This window comes from Dendropsophus ebraccatus, chromosome 10 (assembly GCF_027789765.1).
Source record: "Dendropsophus ebraccatus isolate aDenEbr1 chromosome 10, aDenEbr1.pat, whole genome shotgun sequence".
Classification (NCBI taxonomy): Eukaryota; Metazoa; Chordata; class Amphibia; order Anura; family Hylidae; genus Dendropsophus; species Dendropsophus ebraccatus.
In genome coordinates this window covers 85,283,340-85,306,261 of record NC_091463.1, presented here as the reverse complement: position 1 = coordinate 85,306,261, position 22,922 = coordinate 85,283,340, and the positions used below count along the sequence as shown (strand labels likewise).

Genomic DNA, 22,922 nt, shown 5'->3' with positions numbered 1-22,922 from the left:
TTACTTGTCATCAGAGCAATCCTGTTGATCTTGTCCTGATAATACTAGAACAAATTCCAGAAAACCATATAAATAGGTACAGACAACTAATAAATCTTATTGGATTTTTAAGCTATCCACTCTTACACCGCAAGGTCTGAATGAAACCATAGAAAATACCAGGTAAAAAGGGTTGTAAATGTTTTAGTATTGTTTTTATTGTTCTTATAAGTTTTTGATACTTTATATTTTATATATATTTTGTATACCTTATTGATATTATGAATTGTAGCCTTGGATACAAGTTGTTTACTACGGAGATATCTGTGGGAAAAGCTGCCTCCTACTTAGGATGCAATTCGCTAACACCTGGGTTACACCCCTTCTGAGCATGTGCATGTTTCCTTTATAAGATGTAGCGTTCACTTTTGTACTAGACACTTGAGAAAGAAGTCAGTCCGACTCCGAAACGCGTTGTGTTTCTATGCCAATAAAAGATTTTATACCCACTTACATGGACCTGCGCCTATCGTTTACCCAGAGTGGAGCGGAGGAATTGTTACATTTTAGTATTTGTAATACGGCCTTTAGTGAACATATAAGTGTAAATGTGAACAGCTCTCTACCTCTATCGCAGCGGGAAGTCACAGCACAGTGCCAAGAATAAATCTGCAGCTCCCAGCGCACCTAACTCCATCTCTAAAGGGGCTATCTGGGATGAGAAAAACTTACCAGCTTTCTTCCAAAACCAGCACCACCCCTGTCCACAGGTTGTGTGTGGTATTACAACTTGACTCTATTCACAATCATGGAACTGAGCTGCAATCCAACAAACAAACCACACTGCTTTTTGCTGTCTGGCAGAAAGCAGCCATGTTTTTCTAATCCTGGATAATCCTTTTAATTCACAAGACTCTTCTTGACAGTCAAAAGATGACAATCTGTACAGACCTAATACCTTTTCAAGGCTGAAAGTGCACAGTGCATTCAGTCTAGGCCGTTTGGCAACATTTTACTTACAGCAATACATTACAACAAATTCTTACTACTTTTCAGCATCTAGTTGTAAATAACAAAAAAGAAACTACTATATGAAGTTTAGAAGTAAAAGCTTTCTGTCTCTATGTTTATAGTGCCTTAAAGGGGTAGTTCAGAAAAAAAAAAATCTTTCGGAGATTTGTAATTTACTTCTTTAAAAAAAATCTTCAGTCTTCTAGTACTTATCAGCTGCTGTATGTCTTACAGGAAGGGGTGTATTCTTTCCAGCCTGACACAGTGCTCCCTGCTGCCGCCTCTGTCCCTGTCAGGAATTGCCGAAAGCTGTAGCAAATCCTTATAGAAAACCTCTCCTGCTCTCCAGAAAGAATACACCACTAATAAGACATACAGCAGCTAATAAGTACTGAAAGACTTTTAATTTACGTCTATTAAAAAAAAAAATCTCAAATCTCACCAGTTGATTTAAAAGAAACCAGTTGATTTAAAAGAAAAAAAAACTGTAAACAATCCCTTTAAATGAGGGCAGCATAAACTAGTGACAGAAAGGCCCAAAAGTTTGGTGTATTATATAATTCTGTTCAGTTGTTCTGATATGTAGAATGGGCTTCACGCTGCATCACTATACACATAGTACAGGCCAAAGGGCAGAGATGGCTGGTGCTCATGAATATCGAGGACTGCTGAGCACACGCACATAATGGAGAGGATTAGGAAAGTCCTAGCTATTCAGGAGGATATCTCCAGAACAGTTGAACAAAAGGATGTCTGGAATACATCAATCGGTTCAGCTTCTCCGCCACTAGGTTATGTTATAACACCTGACTTGATATAATATGCCTGTATAAAGAGGCTTCTGAATAACACAATTCTGTCTGCATGAAGCCACCACTAGAGGGAGCTAATTGTGTCTTTTCTTCAGGCCAACATTGAATTTAATAGAAGCTGTGAGTATCTGGTTGCAGGAAGCTGCAGGCAGCCGCTGTGACAGAGTGAGGCAGAAGAGACTCCAGAGCAGATATCATGGTGGGTACATCACAGAGTAGTAAGATACATAATTTATTCAGATATATTTACAAAATATAACATGTAACTGGGAGAGTCCATAATCCATCCCATCCAGGTGTGACATCATGGCAGCTTGTTTGGCTTCTTTCTTTGGTTTGGCCCGATGTATTTCTGCAGAGTGTACGGGGGTTTTTCTATGACGTCAGAGCCCATGAATGGCTGCAAGACCTCCGGGATACGTACTCTGCCATCCTGAAGAAGAATCCCATTAACATACAAGAGAAGTGGTGGGGGGTGAGTGGACATGGAGACTAAGGGCCGTATTCCACCGGACGATTATCGTTTGCATAATCGTTAACGATTAACGATCTCAAACGACCGCTATTGCAAAAGACCTAAAAACGTTCACTCATTTCCATGGAGCGATAATCGTTACTTATGATCGTAATTGCGATAGTTTTTTCTTCGCTTTTTATTCGCTATTGCGTTCGTATCTATTGCGAACGACCGAACGATGTCTTATTCAATGCGAACGATTTGCGAACGAGCAACGATAAAAATAGGTCCCGGTCTTATAAAGCGATCAACGATTTCTCGTTCGGTCGTTAATCGTTAACTGCATTTCAACCAAACGATTATCGTTTAGATTCAAACGATTTAACGATATTCTGAACGATAATCGTCCGGTGGAATAGGGCCCTAAGACAGGCCTCAGCATGGACTAAACCCATGCTGGGCATAGACATGCGATGGATTCCTTAAATGGGGGTACTAAGTAGATTTTTTAAAATTAAATGATGTCAAAAAATTATACGGATTTGTTATTTACTTCTTTTTAAAAATCATTTTTTCTTTCAAACAATCAAATCCACTGGATTAGAATGTTATATAGATTTGTAATTTACTTCTTTTGAAAACTCTCCAGTATTTATCAGCTGCTGTATGTCCAGCAGGAAGGGGTGTACTCTTTCCAGTCTGAAACAGTACTCTCTGCTGCCACCTCTGTCCATGTCAGGAACTGTCCAGAGCAGGAGAGGTTTTCTATGGGGAATTGCTACTGCTCTGGACAGTTCCTGACACGGACAGAGGTGGCAGCAGAGAGCACTGTTTCAGACTGGAAAGAATACACCACTTCCTGCAGGACATACAGCAGCTGATAAGTACTGGACATTTTTCAATAGAAGTAAATTACAAACCTGTATAACCTTCTGGCACGAGTTGTTTTAAAACAACTCGTGCCAGAAGGTTATACAGGTTTGTAATTTACTTCTATTGAAAAATGTGGTTTGTAATTGAAAAAAAATTGAAAAAAAAGGTTTGTAATTTACTTCTATTGAAACAAATACCTTTGTTCCTCTGGAGTTCCCCTTTAACATAGGTTATGCCATCAATCTCATGTCTATGGGCACAATGTTGCTGGTTCCCCAGAGGGACCAGGCACTTAAAGGGAACCAATCACACACAAATTGGCCATAAAGATAAGGAAACGTGCTGGTACATCAGCCAGCACGCTTCCTAACCATCCCCCTGTCCCCTCTGTCCCATGAACATTCAGCCCGCAAAGTTAGTTTAATAGTGTCCCGCGCTGTATGCAAATTACCATGTAAGTAGTCAAGGTGGGCGGGCGGCTGGTCAAGTAGTCCCGGTGGGCGGGGGCTTCGTCATGTAGTCACAGGCTCCTGGGCCGCCTCCGGTGCTGTAATCACGCCCCTCCGGGCGTGTTGTAAAGCGGCTCTTGGTGACGTCACTCGGGGGGGCCGGCATTGCACGTCGGCCGCGCCGACGTCTTTACTAAGCTGCGCGTGCGCAGTACAGTGGGTGAAGCCGCTGCTGTACTACGCCGCGCAAGCGCAGTACAGCAGCGTCTTCTCAGGCTGCACTGCGCACGCGCAGCTTAGTAAAGACGTCGGCGTGGCCGACGTGCAATGCCGGCCCCCCCGAGTGACGTCACCAGGAGCCGCTTTACAACACGCCCGGAGGGGCGTGATTACAGCACCGGAGGCGGCCCAGGAGCCTGTGACTACATGACGAAGCCCCCGCCCACCGGGACTACTTGACCAGCCGCCCGCCCACCTTGACTACTTACATGGTAATTTGCATACAGCGCGGGACACTATTAAACTAACTTTGCGGGCTGAATGTTCATGGGACAGAGGGGACAGGGGGATGGTTAGGAAGCGTGCTGGCTGATGTACCAGCACGTTTCCTTATCTTTATGGCCAATTTGTGTGTGATTGGTTCCCTTTAATAATAAGTTATACAGTAACTAGAGGTGACATGGACACCAGCTATATGTAGATGATGATCTTATGTCTATGATCAGGTCGGCTTCCCTCCAAGCACCACACCTGTCCATAGGTTGGCTATGACAATGCAGGTGAGTCAGCACACAGACAGGTGTGGCACAGTTCTTGAAGGAAGCGGCCATATTTCTCTTATAAAATATAACGCCTGTGTATTGTTTTTCCCAGGGACTGGAAGCAAATAGTGACCATAAACCTTAGGCTGCACTGCACCTGGTGTCCTATGGGCACTCAGCCTAGCATAGGAGGGCAAGGAGGTGATCATATTTGGGGCAATGAGGGTAAATGAGTGGAGGTAAAACTCACCTTTAACTGGTTAGACTCCAGAATGGCAATGATGAGCCGGGGGACAGCGCACGCTGTGCCATTAATCTGCAAATAGAAAGAGGTAAAGCTTATACAGAGGCACAGTCCGGCCGGCCTCACCTCCAGTGCTTACTGGGACATGAGTTCCTTAGAATGCCTTTGACCAAGAGAAATTCAGAACATTGGCTATGGGAGTAAACATCACTTTGGAGGATAACGTCCCCACTAAGGCCAGTGATTGACTGCTGTGGTCATGTGACACATGACATGCTGAGTTTATGAAGATTTTTTATTTCCTAAATATCCAGTGAAAATAGTAATCAGAAAACTCCCTTTAAAGAGGTTGGCCACTTAATAGTAAAATTGTGCAGTGTACAGTATTAGTAACTGTACTTATTGCATATACTGACAGCAGCTCCCTGTGTACGTCTTAGAGCTAAAATCAGACTCCCCTCCTCCAGGCTGGGCTGCCCTGCTCTGTGGTGAGTCTGTCCATAAGACGGCCGACATGGAGGAGCATGTGACTATGCCCCACCCCCAGTGTCCTCCATAGATATATATACAGGCTGAGTGGTGGACACTGAGGGCAGGGCATGGTCACAGCCTGGTGGAGGGGAGTCTGATTTTAGTTCTATGAGGTACACAGGAAGCTGCTGTCAGTAAATACAGTAAGTATACTTGGTTTTTCCAGTACTTCTGGGATTGAAAGTTAAAGGGGGTTGGCCCCTTTTAATAAAATAGTTCAGTGTACAGTATTAGTAACTGTTCTCACTGTATAAACTGACAGCAGCTCCCTGTGTACCCCATAGAGCTAATATCAGTCTCCTCCCCTCTTCCAGGCTGTGCTGTCCTGCTCTGTGGTGATTCTGTTCATAAGATGGCTGACATGGAGGAGCATGTGACCATACCCCACCCCCAGTGTTCACCACTCAGCCTGTATATATATATCTATGGAGGACACTGGGGGGTGGGGCATAGTCACATGCTCCTCCACGTCGGCCATCTTATGGACAGACTCACCACAGAGCAGGACAGCCCAGCCTGGAGGAGGGGAGTCTGATTTTAGCTCTATGAGGTACACAGGGAGCTGCTGTCAGTATATACAGTAAGTACACCTACTAATACTGTACACTGACCTATTTTACTATAAAGTGGCCAACCCCTTTAACTTTCAATACCAGAAGTACTGGAAAAACCATGTCCATAGGAACCCAGTGAACACCAACCCAGACAGCTCACTGCATGTCGTGTACACATTTCAGTAGACTCACGGTGTGGGTATGACGCAGTTCTCCATCGGGTCTCTGATACATGATGTTCAGCCTTCGGCTCTGGAAATCGGTGCAGTTTGAGGCACTGGAAATCTTGGAGAAAGAAAATATGCATTAAATTGTAATAAATGTGGTCATCACCAGTATTGACATCATGCAGCGCCCTCTGCTGGAGAGGCTTTGGTATTACATGTAAAGACAAGCCTTGATCTCTCTATGTAAAAATTGAAATATAACACAAGTTACTCTTATTCTAGAATACGTACCTCTCCGTACTTCCCTCGTCCTGGCATCCAGGCTTCTATGTCACATTTCCTGTAAGCGGGAAGACCAAGTTCCTCACTTGGCATTTCTAAAACACTGGAAGACATGTGTATGTAACATATCAGTAAGTAGTACAAGTATGAATAGTCCTGGGTGTGACAGATCCATTCTGCTGTTATCCCATCTCCCCCTTTTTAGAGCAAGGATGGGACGCAGCGGCACTACGCTAAATCGGCGGCCGTTTGCGGCTACAAATGGCTGAGGATTGCTGTAGGACAATTATCCTGTGGAAAATCAGTATATCGTTTGAATTGAAACAGTAATCGTCCTGTGTAATTGCGGGCAACGATCGAAAAATCGTTTCTGTGTCCTTGATGACTTACTTAGATCTGACCCTAAAATCGTTGTTAATTGTTCGCTAATTGTTTTCTGTAATTCCAAATTGTTCATTATTTTGCTGGAATCAGATGGATAAAACGATTGTAACAAACCACTATTGTTCCGTGTAATATGGTGAGCGATTTTAGGTTAACGATAAACAATAATCTTGTTTATCGTTAAAAAAAAAAATCGCTTCATCTAATAGGACCCCAAGTTCTACTTACTGATAGTGTAAGCCCAGATCTGAGAAAATCTCTTTCTGCAGGTGCAGAAATTCATCCAGCAGCTCCTGACTCTCGGTTCCAGTCTCATTGGCCGTGACTCCAAACATCTCCACCTAGAAGAGGAAAGGGAACATGGCGGCCACCTCTCTGGAGATGGGACTGGGGTAAAGTAAACTGAGAAAGACACAGACCTTGGTGAAATGGTGAACTCGGTAGAGACCCCATGCTTCCCGTCCGGTATCAGTCTCTGCTCGGTAACATGTGCTGCAGCACACAGTCCTGCAGAAGAAAGATATCACATGTGGGAGAACACTATGATGGTGGGGATGAGGAGTCATTACCAGGTGACACCATTCAGAGGCGCTGAGGTAAAATAAAACCTACCTAATGGGGAGATCTGAGAGTTGTACCGCGTGATCCATAAAATACCCTGAAAATGAAAACATATGCAACATAACCATGACAGATACTATAGAGGGAGAGGCAATCTCCGGCACCTGGAATCAAGACCACAAGCTATGACCAACGAGAGAGCTATATCCGGCGGTGCTCTGCTTAAACAGGAACGTAATGTAAGTGAAATAAGAAATAGAAGCGGGCACTCACCAGCGATCTGTGTCTTCAGGTCGATTTATTAGAGGTTTACATCATCTGCACAGGGAGGGGGACGGTGTGGAGCAAACACGTCTTCACAGGTAGACTACAATTGTTTCACGCGATGACGTGCTTCTTCCGGTCTACGTAGACCAGAAGAAGCGCGTCATCGCGTGAAACAATTGTAGTCTCCCTGTGAAGACGTGTTTGCTCCACACCCTCCCTACGCAGATGAAGTAAACCTCTAATAAATCGACTTGAAGACACAGATCGCTGGTGAGTGCCCGCTTCTATTTCTTATTTCACTTACATAACCATGACAGAATCGCACCCAAAGCCAACAGCAATAGGTTTCTCACTGACCACTCTGTATAACAGGGCCGGGACTTGTAGTTTTACCTGCAATTCCGACCTCTGAGGTCCCGGCTAGATGCAGGTCTGGGTGCGCAGATGGATCCAGGCTGTAGACCTGTGAGCTGTGGGCGGTCGGCTGCATACCACAACCTTCCTGGGACATGGGGTAAGTGTACAGGTCAGGCAGATACAAGCAACACCCATAGACCCCAAAAGAGCAAATACTAGAAATATCAACCTCCTCCTCCCTGAAGTCACTTTATTCATTGTGCTCGTCTTCCATACCAAGCTAGGTCCTGCGATATCACCCTGATATATATCTTATATACACACCCCCTCCTATCTATGGAAGGAAAGGGAAGTAGACTCACGAATACGGCTCCTCTCAGCATGTCCGGCACAGACAGTGGAATAAATCCCTGCAGCAGAAAGAAATAAAGAAAACAATTTAAAAGGGCTTGTTTAGAATTTGATAAACAGGGCTTCCTATATCTAGACAGTGCCCCACAGCTGTTACAGGTTGTAACTGGTAGTGCAACTTTGCAGTGAATAGGGCTGAACTGTAATATCTGTAAGATGGCAGGTGGCCGCCCTCTTCTGGTAAAAGCAAGAACTAAAGCTTCAGCTGTCCAGGCATGATGGGAATTGTAGTTTTGCAACAGCTGGAGGGCCGAAGGTTCCCCCATCCCTGTCTTAAAAGTTTATTTAAATCACACAATGGCCGGATGTGTTGCATCACTGAGCCTTTCCTGTATGTATGTATACAGAGATAACTGTCAATCAATTATAAGGACCGCCCACCGGACTCCTAAACTCAGAATGAGCAGAGGTTTAAACAAATAAATGACAGGTTCTATTGCAATTTTTCCCACAAAACTATGTATCAATCTGCTCAGCTTCTCCTGCTCTTTAATACGACGACGTCAGTTTTTGCTTTTTCATGGCAGCAGATTCCCTTAAAGGGTAAAATCAGACTTTTAATGCTGCAATGAGCGAGACAGGGAGTGAAGCACTTAGCCATGCACTTGTCCGACCTCATTTTATTGATCTGGACACCCAGACCCCAAACTTTTTTTAAAGTGACAGTGACACTTTAAGGAGGTTTGCTATAAAGATTTCCTACAGAGGGCTCCACCATTCTGCACCGGTCTCTATGAGTTAGAGTAGTGATCTGCAGTAAGGACCAGGGCAGGGGTACGCCACTATGTATAATAAGAGTAAGACCCTCTCTTTACCTTTTTCACAAGTTTGGTGACTGTAAAATTTACTAGCGCGTGCTGCAACATGGCGCCGGCTCCGCGTAGGTAATAACAGCGGTTGCCAGAGATGTGGGCGAGACGTCTGAAGGAATAAGAGAGAATATATATGTCAGTCATCTCCAGGCATCAGGCTTTTTCCATACATCCAGCACAACCCGTCTCTTCCATGTGACAGCACAAAGAGTTACCCCCAGGGCACAATCCTCGTCCCATCTGGTAGTAATTATCCGTAATTGTGCCGCTCACAGACATGACATGGAGGTGGGTGGACAGCCGCCATTATGTGTATATACAGACTGGAAGGCGCCCCAGGTCAATCCCCTTTATGTGATATTTATCATGTCCCAGCAGCTCATATACAATTCTGCCGTCATACAGGACAGGACACAGTCCCTACCTCTGTCTGATGATATCCAGGTCCTCCCCGATTTCCAGGTGACCCCGAACTTTAAAGTCAAACTCTGAAGACACAAGATGAAGCAGAAACTATTAGTTAGTACTGTATATTCCCAGCCCTCCTCCCACATCCAGGTATAACCATAATGGCGCTCTTTATATTACAGCATCTGAATAGCAAACCTCAAATAATGGGCATAGTTACCCCAATTAGGTGGCGCCCCCTAGTGGGCACTGGAAGGAGTGGGTTGTTTCTGGTATTACAGATCAGCTTCAGGGAGGAGAATGAGGCTGAGCTGCAAAACCGCACACACACACACAACCTGCAGGCAAGTGTGATGCCATTTCTGGAGAAAGGCGGACATGTTTTTCTAATCCTGAACAACCACTCATCTTTGGTTGATCTCCATGGGCACAAATTCTCTGACTTTTTGTATAGTGTTTTTCCCATGTGTGAATAAGTCCCACGCTATATACTTGACTCCTTACCTGGTTTCTCTCCAACAACCTCCAGGACCTGAGCGTTGCTTTCATCCCCAATAGGCTGCAAAGGAAAAACAGAAACTACATGAGCTGTAAAACATGATGCCGTATGCTGAAGTCATCCCTGCTCCGATCTTATAAGCAGACAGGTTTAACCCCTCCACAAACAGCTGCCATACTGGTGCAACAGCTGGGATAGGAGATACCTCTGACTATAGCCGCTTGACCTCTTAGATGCCTGACCAGAGCATGGAAAAGGTAACTAGCATTTGAACAAACAAACAACTGACATGTCATAGGTTTGTGTTGGTCGGAGTCTGGGTACTGGGTATGTGTGCAGAAGCGTATGCTCTGCCTCTGCATCTCTGTCTCATTGCTAAATAGTGGTGGATGGAATTATAATAGAGCCCTATGGAACTTCCAGTAATGGCTCTACCAAAAGTTCCATAGGGCTCCATTATAATGCCCTCGAATGGTATTTTAGCAGTGAGACAGAGACGAAGAGGCAGAGCATGTTCAGCTAAAAAAATGTAAGAAAAAAAGATAAAAAGATTAAAAGTAGTAAATAGCACTATATAAATCTGGTATGTTTATTTGGTATCTCACTGAGCTAAAGGTGAAACCCAACCTCTATGATGTCTCCATACACTGCTCCTGAATCTCTGCAGCAGCATGGAGGATATTATGGAGCAGCACCAGACACTGTAGGCTGAAAATCCAGCACTGGGGTGAGAAGTCTCCCTCCTCACCCCTCCATAGACTTGTATGGACAGAACAGATGTATCCAAAGTTTTGATTGGTCAAGGTCTGTATATACAAACTCCCAAAGGTCTCAAAGTATAGAAAAGTGTGCAGCCCAGTGCTGGGCTGACTGCAGGAGACGGGCACTATAGGCTGGCTTACTATAGAGTCTGTCTCCTGCAATGAGATGGGGAACGCAGCAAGCCACAAAGCGAAACGCTCAGCAGCCACACACTTTCTGCCTCAGATCAGTGGGGATCTGACCAATCAAAACGTCTGTCATGAAAGAAATTTTTTTAGTTGACAGTAATATTTTTAATGGACTCATTTGAAAAAAAAATGAAAAAAAAAACTTCACGTGTGGAGGGGTTAAAGTTAGAAGCAAATAGGTTTTCAAAGCCAGAAAAGATCCTATTCTTGCCCATAGCTGGATCTGGTTTTGCAGCTCAATGTCATTCACTTAAATACTGCGACACCAGACAAATCCCATGGAGACTGGCGCCATTGCTGGATGAGGAGCGAGACGTTATCCCTCACGGCTCTGTTACTCACAGTGCCCGGATAGGTTCTATTAGGCAGCTTAAGTGCTCGGATGTAGAAAGATTCTTCTAGATGGTCTTCCTGTCGGTAGAGAGAATTCAGCAGCTGGCGGATCTCCTTTCCTCTGTTCCTGATGGTCAGGAGGCGGGGGATCTGCATCACGATTAATATTAGTGGTGATTCAGAGGAAAATACAACTTTAGCTGACATGGACCACAACTCCCAGCATGCCGCTTATATCTTTATTGTAATAAGACATCTTGGTCCTCTCTCAGAGAATAGCTCCCTAGACACAATCGGAGAGATTTATCAAACATGGAGTAAAGTGAAACTGGCTCAGTTGCCCCTAGCAACCAATCAGATTCCACTTTTCATTCCTCACAGACTCTTTGGAAAATGAAAGGTGGAATCTGATTGGTTGCTAGGGGCAACTGAGCCAGTTTCACTTTACACCATGTTTGATAAATCTTCCCCAATATGGCTATAAAACAAGGTAAAGAAGTAAGACGCATCCTCCACCTTGTCACAAGCCAAAGCCTGCTGTCTGAGGAGCTGCTCTCTGTATTCTCTGAGAAAAGACAAAGGTGTCCTTATTAAAGGGGTACTCCAGCATGTGGGCATTTTTATCCTGGGACCAGGGAGGAGATGGCTGAGGGAAACGACGTCCACTCACCTCCCCGGTTCCAGCGGCGGGTGCCGCACCGCGGCGCTCTGGTCCCCGATTCCCGTCCGCTTCCTGGTGTCTGACGCGGGCCCGAGACGTGACATCTCCAGTCAGTGACGGAGGCGGGATCACTTTCAAGTCCGCTTAGATGTATTGTCTCGGGCCCGTGTCAGACACCAGGAAGCGGCCAGGAACCGGGAACCAGAGCGCCGCGATGCGGGACCCGCTACTGGAACCTACCACCTACTCCCCGGTCCCAGCAAAAAAAATGCCCCCACGCTGGAGTACCCCTTTAAAGTGTCTGACAGTGGCAGAGGGCTTCTGCTATGGCTATAACAGATCCTCCACCACTAGGTTATTTTGTATAGTGAGATACTTACAGACTGCAGCTCCTGCCGATCCTGGGACAGCTGAGGGGGAAAAAAAACAGAATTAAAAACGCAGTCAGGCATTCAGGCCGTGTTCACTGGATTAGGTTGTATGGTGGTAGCTCAACAAAATGGTGGTAGATCAAAAATAAAAAACACATCTTTTAAATAAACTGGTGCCAGAAAGTTATATAGATTTCTAATTTACTTCTATTTAAAAATTTCAAGTCTTCCCAGTACTTATCAGCTGCTGTATGTCCTGCAGGAAATGGTGTATTCTTTCCAGTCTGACACAGTGCTCTCTGCTGCCACCTCTGTCCCAGACATGAACTGTCCAGAGTAGGAGAGGTTTTCTATGGGGATTTGCTACTGCTCTAGACAGTTCCTGACATGGACAGAGGTGGCAGCAGAGAGCACTGTGTCAGACTGGAAAAAAAAATACACTGCTTCCTGCAGGACATACAGCAGCTGGTAAGTATAAGACGACTTGAGTTTTTTTTTTATAGAAGTAAATTACTAATCTCTGGTCCCAGATGACTTGAAAGAATTTTTTTTTGTGAACTATCCCTTTAAATACACATCACTGCAATGTGTGAACACAACCTAAGAGGTTACAGCAGCCTGATAGTAATCTACTGCACTCATCCTGAATTTGGGTCTCTCCAGCTGCTGCATGATCAGAACTCAAAGCATGCCTACAGCATGCTGGGAATTGTAGTTCTGCTAAAGCTGAAAAGCCACAGGTCTAGGATCACTAATGAGTGAAACCTAACACTCACCGTCATTTCCTTGACTTCATTGGCTACTTGCGATTTCTCCTCCTCGAGGCTGCGGATTTCTTGCCGTAACGTCTGTAGTTGTTCCCAGACCTTCACCTGTGACAACAGCAAGACCAGAAGTTACATCATGGACACCAATACAACCAGTAATACAACCAATAATCCTCCTTATATTCCTGATCCATAAGATACTAAGATTATAGGCTTGTCCTTTATGACCATTTCCCTTGCAGAGCAGCGCTCCTGGCTGTGCAGCTGTAGTTTCCTGCATAGTCTGGTGACTAAGGGGGGCGCTGCTGTGTGGGGGATAAGTTTTGCAGCTACTTCATTCCCCCCAACCCTATAGTGATGAGGATATATCCTAGTGATATGCCATGACTAGATCAGAACTGGTCTCCAGTCACTGACAGCAAGAGAATTGGTGACAAAGCAGATTATGAAATCCTATACATGTTCATGACAGGGTTAATGTGTTACATTTTAAAATATAATGATTGTATCTGTAATTTATGAACTATCAATAGGTTTAATCATCATCCTCAATGTGCTCTGGTTGGAGTAGCCCTTTAAAGGGGTTGTACACTAAATTTTTTCATTCTATATAGATTGACAATAGCGACACTTGCTGGTCACATGGTGGTACTACACCAAGCTTTAGGTATGGTTTCTGTGGCAGCAGGGGGCGCTGTGCCGCTGGTATATCCAGGTCATTGACTCTCACCAGGGCTCTCAGCTCTCCCTCATGAGGTCTGCCCGGTCTCCTCTCCGCCAGTTCCCGCTCCGCAGCTTCTATATCCCGACTCAGGGTCTCCATATCCAGCTGCGGCCGGCTGCAATAACCTTCCCGTACATACTCATACAGCCGGCTCGGCGGCACCGACTCCCCGGTGCTCAGCGTTCGCGTCCCTGTAAAACCCCGGCATATAGAACGGGCACATATTCTAACCAGCATGCCGGCCGCCATCTTTCCTAGTCTTAAATTGAGCTATCCAATCACAAGTCAGGACGGAGGCTCGTTTACGTGAACTGACCAATCAGAAGACCGGAGGACGCCGCAGCGCCCTAAAACGGGCCAATCATAAGACTTAAAGACTCCGCTGTTGCTAACGACCAATCACAAGCCGCTGTCATTAGAAGCAACCAATGACAACATCGGAACTAGGTGCTGTCACTGGAACTGACCAATCACAACTGGAAGCCGGGTTACAGGTCCGCCGCATGACCCGGAAGCGATTGGCCATGCTGCTGTGTGTATGATCCAGAGCTGCTCAAGGTGAGTGAGGTTCAGCTGCAGGCTGTGCTGGGACTTGTGGTGCCATAGCGCACTATAGTGATGCATAATGATCAGTGGAGTCCCAGCTACTTGTTCTCTCTACTGTGGATAGGTGGTAACCTTTAATATTTTGATAACCTCTTAAAAGGGGTAGTCTCCCTCCCCCCCCAAAAATATATATATATATATTTTACTCACTATTTTTTTTTTTAATCTTGTCTTCCAATACTTATCCTCTGCTGTATGTCCTGCAGGAAGTGGTGTATTCTTTTCAGTCTGGAGAGCAGGAGAGGTTTCCTATGTGGACTTTCTATTGCTCTGGATAGTTCCTGACATGGACAGTGGTGGCAGCAGAGAGCACTGTGTCAGACTGGAAAGAATACGCCAGTTCCTGCAGAGCATACAGCAGCTGATAAGTACTGGAAGACTTGATATTTCTTTAATAGCTGGGAGCCATTGATTTGAAGGAATTTTTTTTTTTTGTAAACTACCCTTTTAAGTCATAATTTCTCTGGATAAGCAATGCTTCTGGCTATTTCAGGAGATTACAACATTATCCTATTCACATAAATCAGAGACGGAGAACCTGTGTCCCTCCAACTGTTGCAAATATACAATTGGCTGTTAAAGGGGGTATTCCCCCCCAAAAAAAATTATTTGTGCATTAATATGTTGCCCACCCCTAGCTTTCCATCTTTCCAATATAAAGTTATTATGGATTCTGGACAATTTTGCTGTTATCTAGGTGCCCCCACCCCACGGAACGCATAGAATCATCAGATCCCAGTCCAACCTGTCTCTGCTCCTGGCCCGCACCCTCCGAGACGGCATCATGTGTCCTCTGTCTCTTCAATGGGCCGTGTTAGCTTCTAACCCAGCCAAACTGAAGTGATGGAGGACACTGACGGGGGTGGCTGCTATTACAGAGGGAGACAGTGATCAGTGCAGCTGTCACTGTGAGAGGGAGACAGCCCCAGAGCTCACCCCCTGACTGTGCCCCCCTCATCCGCGTCACCCCCCCCCCCCCCCCCCCCGCGCTGGACTCACCCGCGGCACCTCCAGTCACCTGCGAGGACGCCTTCCGCCGCACCTCCTGTTACCCGCGCACATTGTGATCTGCGGTTCACCCGTGGCTCACTCACTCGGGTGACTCCATCTCCACTCCACATTCTACACTGTCACCCGGGGCACACACACCCCCCCCCCCTTGCCCCGCTGGACTCATGTGCGGCACCTCCACCCGCGGCTCACTGTCAAGCTTACCGGCGGCACAACACCACCCCCCGGGATCAATCACGGCACACCTGCGGGTGACTCCATCTCCACCTACGGCATTTACACTGTCACCCACGGCTCGTTCGCTTACCGGCAGCACCCCCCCACCCCGGTATCAATCGCGGCACCCACCCGTCACCTGCGGCTGTCACTCATGACGTTCGCCCCGCACACCAACATGGCTCTCAGCTATTCTACACCATCTCAGCTCTGCTACACCATCTCAGCTCTGCTACACCATCTCAGCTCTGCTACACCATCTCAGCTCTGCTACACCATTTCACCATCTCAGCTCTGCTACACCATCTCAGCTCTGGCACGCCATCATCACCACCATCTCAGCTCTGCTACGCCATCATCATCACCATCTCAGCTTTGCTACGCCATCATCATCACCATCTCAACTCTGCTACACCGTCTCACCATCTCAGCTCTGCTACGCCATCATTATCACCATCTCAGCTCTGCTACACCATCTCAGCTCTGCCACATCATCTCAGCTTTGCTACACCATCTTACCATCTCAGCTCTGCTACATCATCTCAGCTCTGCTACACCATCTAACCATCTCAGCTCTGCTACTTCATCATCATCAGGCATAAGCATTGCATGATGGGAAATGTAGTTTCCTATCTTGATCATAGACCATCTTTTAGAAAAACATTTTCTCCGGAACGGCAGCAGCTAGAAAGACAGGAGACAGCTCAAAATACTCAGGGGGCCTTGGTGAGTAAGAGTAGCTAGGTTTGGGAGCATTTCATTTTTTTTGCTCTTTGGGGAAATACCCCTTTAATGCATGATGGAAATTGTAGTTTTCCACCAGCTGGAGGGCGACTGGTTCTCCATCCCTGTAGTAGTGAATTTGTGTTGTGGTGTCCAGCACGGGGAGCGGCCATATGCACCACTGTAAAGGAGAAATGATCCTAGCAATATGCCACAATGTTATATGGTTGTGTATGTTTTATAAGTTCGTGTTATGGATAGCACCATGTGCCTGATGTGAAGTCGGTAAGCCGCAGCTCCGACTCCGACTCCTGAATTTTATCAGGACCGACTCCGACTCCTGCTCCTTCATAAATGGCCAGTCTCCAGCCTCCATGTCCTGAACTACGCACAACTAGACTAGATGGAGCAGGTAGTCTTTTCCTGCTGACAGTCTTCTATGTTTCTAACTAAATATTCACCATACACAAAGAAACACTGCTAACACTGGCAGATACCTGTCATATAGAGGTCAGCCATAGTGATATACAGGGGGTCACACATAGTGATATAGAGAGGGGTCACACATAGTGATATAGAGAGGGGTCAGCCATAGTGATATACAGGGGGTCACACATAGTGATATAGAGGTCACACAGTGATATAGAAGGTCACTGTGGGGGCACGCAATAGCACACACACACACAGCCTGCTGCAGCCATAGCACACACACACACACACAGCCTGCTGCAGCCATAGCACACACACAGCTTGCTGCAGCCATAGCATACACCACAAACACACAGCCTGCTGCAGCTATAGCACACACACACAGCCTGCTGCAGCCATAGCGCGCACACACACACACACACAGCCTGCTGCGGCCATAGCGCGCGCACACACACACACACACACACACACACAGAGCCTGTTGCAGCCATAGCGCACACACACATAGCCTGCTGCGGCCATAGTGCACACACAGCTTGCTGCAGCCATAGCGCTCACCATACACACACACAGCCTGCTGCAGCCATAGCACACACACACAGCCTGCTGCAGCCATAGCACGCACACACACACACACACACACACACACACACACACACACACAGCTTGCTGCAGCCATACCACCATACACACAGCCTGCTGTAGTCATAGCACACACAAAGCCTACTGCAGCCATAGCACACACACACACACACACACACACACACAAGAAAAACACACAATCCTCTCCCAGAGATAAAACACCACACTGAGGACAGAGGTTACAGCTACTTATGTCTTCTCCTTCTCCTCTATATTACACAGAATATCTTCATATTACACTGCTGCTCATATACAGTCATCCAGCATCCAGGAAGAGAACAGCACAGATCTCCCCCCACACAATGGACTCTTCCAGCTCAGAAACAAACTGCCAAATAGTGACCGATAACTTTTCGATGACCCCCCTTATGTAATAGGGGCAGTGTCCTATTACTGATATATTCCCCCGACCACCCTTATGTAATAGGGCCAGTGTCCTATTACTGATATATATCCCCGACCAGCCTTATCTAATAGGGCCAGTGTCCTAGTACTGATATATTCCCCAACCACCCTTATGTAATAGGGCCAGTGTCCTATTACTGATATATTCCCCGACAACCCTTATGTAATAGGGGCAGTGTCCTATTACTGATATATTCCCCGACCACCCTTATGTAATAGGGCCAGTGTGCTATTACTGATATATTCCCGACCACCCTTATCTAATAGGGCCAGTGTCCTATTACTGATATATTCCCCGACCACCCTTATGTAATAGGGGCAGTGTCCTATTACTGATATATTCCCCGACCACCCTTATGTAATAGGGCCAGTGTGCTATTACTGATATATTCCCGACCACCCTTATCTAATAGGGCCAGTGTCCTATTACTGATATATTCCCCGACCACCCTTATCTAATAGGGCCAGTGTCCTATTACTGATATATTCCCCCGACCACCCTTATGTAATAGGGCTAGTGTCCTATTACTGATATATTCCCCGACCACCCTTATCTAATAGGGCCAGTGTCCTAGTACTGATATATTCCCCGACCACCCTTATGTAATAGGGGCAGTGTCCTATTACTGATATATTCCCCGACAACCCTTATGTAATAGGGCCAGTGTCCTATTACTGATATATTCCCCGACCACCCTTATCTAATAGGGCCAGTGTCCTATTACTGATATATTCCCCGACCACCCTTATCTAATAGGGCCAGTGTCCTATTACTGATATATTCCCCGACCACCCTTATCTAATAGGGCCAGTGTCCTATTACTGATATATTCCCCGACCACCCTTATCTAATAGGGCCAGTGTCCTATTACTGATATATTCCCCGACCACCCTTATCTAATAGGGCCAGTGTCCTATTACTGATATATTCCCCGACCACCCTTATCTAATAGGGCCAGTGTCCTATTACTCATATATTCCCCGACCACCCTTATGTAATAGGGCCAGTGTCCTATTACTGATATATTCCCGACCACCCTTATCTAATAGGGCCAGTGTCTTATTACTGATATATTCCCCGACCACCCTTATCTAATAGGGCCAGTGTCCTATTACTGATATATTCTCCAATCACCCTTATCTAATAGGGCCAGTGTCCTATTACTGATATATTCCCCGACCACCCTTATCTAATAGGGCCAGTGTCCTATTACTGATATATTCCCCGACCACCCTTCTCTAATAGGGCCAGTGTCCTATTACTCATATATTCCCCGACCACCCTTGTGTAATAGGGCCAGTGTCCTATTACTAATATATTCCCCGACCACCCTTCTCTAATAGGGCCAGTGTCCTATTACTGATATATTCCCCGACCACCCTTCTCTAATAGGGCCAGTGTCCTATTACTCATATATTCCCCGACCACCCTTATGTAATAGGGCCAGTGTCCTATTACTGATATATTCCCGACCACCCTTATCTAATAGGGCCAGTGTCCTATTACTCATATATTCCCCGACCACCCTTATCTAATAGGGCCAGTGTCCTATTACTGATATATTCCCCCGACCACCCTTATGTAATAGGGCCAGTGTCCTATTACTGATATATTCCCCCGACCACCCTTATGTAATAGGGCTAGTGTCCTATTACTGATATATTCCCCGACCACCCTTATCTAATAGGGCCAGTGTCCTAGTACTGATATATTCCCCGACCACCCATATGTAATAGGGGCAGTGTCCTATTACTGATATATTCCCCGACCACCCTTATGTAATAGGGCCAGTGTCCTATTACTGATATATTCCCCGACCACCCTTATCTAATAGGGCCAGTGTCCTATTACTGATATATTCCCCAACCACCCTTCTCTAATAGGGCCAGTGTCCTATTACTCATATATTCCCCGACCACCCTTGTGTAATAAGGCCAGTGTCCTATTACTGATATATTCCCCGACCACCCTTCTCTAATAGGGCCTGTGTCCTATTACTCATATATTCCCCGACCACCGTTATGTAATAGGGCCAGTGTCCTATTACTGATATATTCCCCGACCACCCTTATCTAATAGGGCCAGTGTCCTATTACTGATATATTCCCCGACCACCCTTATCTAATAGGGCCAGTGTCCTATTACTGATATATTCCCCCGACCACCCTTATGTAATAGGGCTAGTATCCTATTACTGATATATTCCCCGACCACTCTTATCTAATAGGGCCAGTGTCCTAGTACTGATATATTCCCCGACCACCCTTATGTAATAGGGGCAGTGTCCTATTACTGATATATTCCCCGACCACCCTTATGTAATAGGGGCAGTGTCCTATTACTGATATATTCCCCGACCACCCTTCTCTAATAGGGCCAGTGTCCTATTACTCATATATTCCCCGACCACCCTTATGTAATAGGGCCAGTGTCCTATTACTGATATATTCCCGACCACCCTTATCTAATAGGGCCAGTGTCCTATTACTCATATATTCCCCGACCACCCTTATCTAATAGGGCCAGTGTCCTATTACTGATATATTCCCCCGACCACCCTTATGTAATAGGGCCAGTGTCCTATTACTGATATATTCCCCCGACCACCCTTATGTAATAGGGCTAGTGTCCTATTACTGATATATTCCCCGACCACTCTTATCTAATAGGGCCAGTGTCCTAGTACTGATATATTCCCCGACCACCCTTCTCTAATAGGGCCAGTGTCCTATTACTCATATATTCCCCGACCACCCTTATCTAATAGGGCCAGTGTCCTATTACTGATATATTCCCCGACCACCCTTATGTAATAGGGCCAGTGTCCTATTACTGATATATTCCCCGACCACCCTTATGTAATAGGGCCAGTGTCCTATTAGAATGTTGCTCATAATATATTCATGAGCAAAACTTGTAAAATTCATATCAAAATTCAATTCTACATTTTTTTTTCCGACTCCAACTCGAGCCAAAACTAGCTGTGACTGCACGACTCCGACTCCACAGCCCTGGTTATATGTCGGTGTTATGGATAGTACCATGTGCCTGGTGTTATGGATAGTACCATGTGCCTGGTGTTATATGTCGGTGTTATTAATAGTACCATGTGCCTGGTGTTATGTTATATGTCAGTGTTATGGATAGTACCATGTGCCTGGTGTAATGTTATATGTCGGTGTTATGGATAGTGCCATGTGCCTGGTGGTATGTTATATGTCGGTGTTATGGATAGTACCATGTGCCTGGTGTTATATGTCGGTGTTATGGATAGTACCATGTGCCTGGTGTTATGTTATATGTCGGTGTTATGTTATATGTCGGTGTTATGGATAGTACCATGTGCCTGGTGTTATTTGTCGGTGTTATGGATAGTACCATGTGCCTAGTGTTATTTGTCGGTGTTATGGATAGTACCATGTACAAGTATGGGATTGTTTGCAGCAGGACACTTACACGAGTTTCTCTCTCGCAGGTGATGTCTGTTTGACCCACAATGTCCTTTGCAGGAATCCGGAGCCTTATCTATGTGCCTTGGAGATGGGGTAGGTTGATCTCGCCATGCCTAACATTACACGTTTGGTAACAGGTACTATATAAGGGATGGGGGCCCTCCAGCTGTTGCAAAACTACAACCCCCATCATGCCTGGACAGCTTTAGCTTTGGTTGTCCACGTATGATGGGAATTGTAGTTTTGCAACAGGTGGAGGGCCGAAGGTTCCCCTTCCTGCACTAGATGGTTGTGTAGAATTAAGGGGCTACTTGTTTTCAACTGTGATAAGTTTTGGCAACAGATAGATCAACAGTGTTAAAGGGGTATTCCACTCAAACATAGGAGGAGGCAGAGAGAACAGCTCACACACAGTTTTTTGTGTTTTCAGCAGAAAGCAGCAGCTTAGAACTGGGGGAAGAAGAATGAATAGATAATAACAAGTATGGAAGGAATTTTCAGTCTCACCATGGGACTTGTCATATCAAAAATTATGCTTAAGTGGAATACCCCTTCAAGACATTGATGTATTGTAGCTATATGCCACCAGTGTCTGGGATGAGACAACCCCTTTAAGCATCTTCTAAGTGGATTTCCTGCCTCTCTTTGTTGTCTTTATTCAGGTTGTTCAGTTTTCCGCAACGCCGTCCCTCCTCTGGTGGACTCCCGTAGCATGGCCACATTGAATCAGATGCACAGAGCTGGTCCACCCAAGAAAGTACCACCCAAACCGGGACCTCTGGGTGGCAGCCCTCAGCTGAAGGGGGTTGTTTTGAAGACCATGATCCGTAAGCCTAAAAAACCCAACTCTGCCAACCGCAAGTGTGCCCGGGTGCGGCTCAGCAATGGCAAGGAGGTGGTGTGCTTTATACCAGGAGAGGGACACAATCTGCAGGAACACAACATCGTGCTGGTGGAGGGGGGCCGCACACAGGATCTCCCCGGGGTCAAACTGAAAATAGTGCGGGGGAAATATGACTGTGCCCATGTGAAGAAGTGATGGTAGATGCCAAGGAGGGGGCGAACAGCAGAAGACTGGACACTGTATTTCATCTTCAGAACGAGTGCAACAAGACTTGACCATAGGGATTGGAGCTGATGATGATGATTTGTCTCATATTTGTTATTAAAAAGTATCCTGTTTCTTTGTATACAGATCTGGAACCTGGGATTTATATTAATGTTCTAAAATACTGTACACACTGAGCTTCTGCTCCCCCTTGTGGTGGCTGAAAGTAGCCCATATTTTCTCACTAAGGTTTAGACCAGGGATGGGGAACCTCTGGCCCTCCAGCTGTTGCAAAACTACAACTCCCATCATGCCTGGACAGCCTTCGGCTGTCCAGGCATGATGGGAATTGTAGTTTTGCAACAGCTGAAGGGCCAAAGGTTCCCCATCCCTGGTCTAAACCTATGCAGGAGATTCAGATCTTTGTGTGAAAATATAAAAATAATATCGGGTTATGGCGGGTTAGTATTGGCCAAACTAGAGGTGGGATAAAATGTAATATATCAAGCTTCTTAGAGGTAGAAGTTTTTCCAGCTTTTTTTAAGCTTAGACCCACCTTTGGCCAAGATTTGTGCTTAGAGCAACTATTTTTCTGTTGTGTATACTGCAGCTATACACGTGTGTGTGTGTATATATATATATATATATATATATATATGTATATATATATATCATATAGAGAGAGAGAGAGAGTCACACACACACACACAGCATCTGTTCTTCTGTATGTTGCCTCTATATTCCTGTCCTAAAATATACAGCAT

At 45.7% G+C, this 22,922-nt stretch overlaps 2 protein-coding genes and 1 long non-coding RNA gene across 3 annotated transcripts in view; 2 read left to right on the top strand and 1 right to left on the bottom strand.

Annotated features, from left to right (window-relative positions):
• Positions 1-7,150, top strand: part of LOC138766254 (uncharacterized) — a 30,594-nt gene extending 23,444 nt beyond the window's left edge. Inside the window, exons 2-4 of the long non-coding RNA XR_011358711.1 lie at positions 1,898-2,001; positions 6,121-6,251; positions 6,774-7,150. This is a non-coding gene — a long non-coding RNA (uncharacterized lncRNA). The remainder of the gene's footprint in view (positions 1-1,897; positions 2,002-6,120; positions 6,252-6,773) is intronic.
• SARS2 (seryl-tRNA synthetase 2, mitochondrial) lies at positions 1,883-13,895 on the bottom strand. The gene is made up of 16 exons (XM_069943696.1): positions 13,632-13,895; positions 12,911-13,006; positions 12,144-12,173; positions 11,112-11,252; positions 9,825-9,879; positions 9,337-9,400; positions 8,916-9,021; positions 8,052-8,099; positions 7,726-7,834; positions 7,117-7,162; positions 6,924-7,011; positions 6,733-6,845; positions 6,130-6,223; positions 5,864-5,956; positions 4,593-4,658; positions 1,883-2,235 (listed from the first exon to the last, which is right to left on the bottom strand). The coding sequence occupies exons 1-16, from the start codon at positions 13,872-13,874 to the stop codon at positions 2,107-2,109; spliced, it is 1,521 nt and encodes a 506-aa protein (XP_069799797.1). The 5' UTR covers positions 13,875-13,895; the 3' UTR covers positions 1,883-2,106.
• Positions 13,896-14,096: 201 nt separating this feature from the next.
• MRPS12 (mitochondrial ribosomal protein S12) lies at positions 14,097-22,300 on the top strand. Its single transcript, XM_069942633.1, has 3 exons — positions 14,097-14,183; positions 21,134-21,203; positions 21,773-22,300. Exons 2-3 carry the CDS (start codon positions 21,155-21,157, stop codon positions 22,147-22,149), a joined length of 426 nt encoding a protein of 141 aa, XP_069798734.1. The 5' UTR covers positions 14,097-14,183; positions 21,134-21,154; the 3' UTR covers positions 22,150-22,300.
• The last annotated feature ends 622 nt before the right edge of the window (positions 22,301-22,922 follow it).

What these genes read in the sequence shown, in the direction of transcription:
- SARS2 (XM_069943696.1), bottom strand. Translation starts at nt 13,874, where the DNA reads ATGGCGGCCGGCATGCTGGTTAGAATATGTGCCCGTTCTATATGCCGG. An exon ending in GAGTTCACCATTTCACCAAG is followed by an intron (nt 6,846 to 6,923) that starts GTCTGTGTCTTT and finishes TTCCTCTTCTAG; the next exon opens with GTGGAGATGTTTGGAGTCAC. An exon ending in GATCTGGGCTTACACTATCA is followed by an intron (nt 6,224 to 6,732) that starts GTAAGTAGAACT and finishes CATGTCTTCCAG; the next exon opens with TGTTTTAGAAATGCCAAGTG.
- MRPS12 (XM_069942633.1), top strand. Translation starts at nt 21,155, where the DNA reads ATGTCCTTTGCAGGAATCCGGAGCCTTATCTATGTGCCTTGGAGATGG. An exon ending in CTATGTGCCTTGGAGATGGG is followed by an intron (nt 21,204 to 21,772) that starts GTAGGTTGATCT and finishes GTCTTTATTCAG; the next exon opens with GTTGTTCAGTTTTCCGCAAC.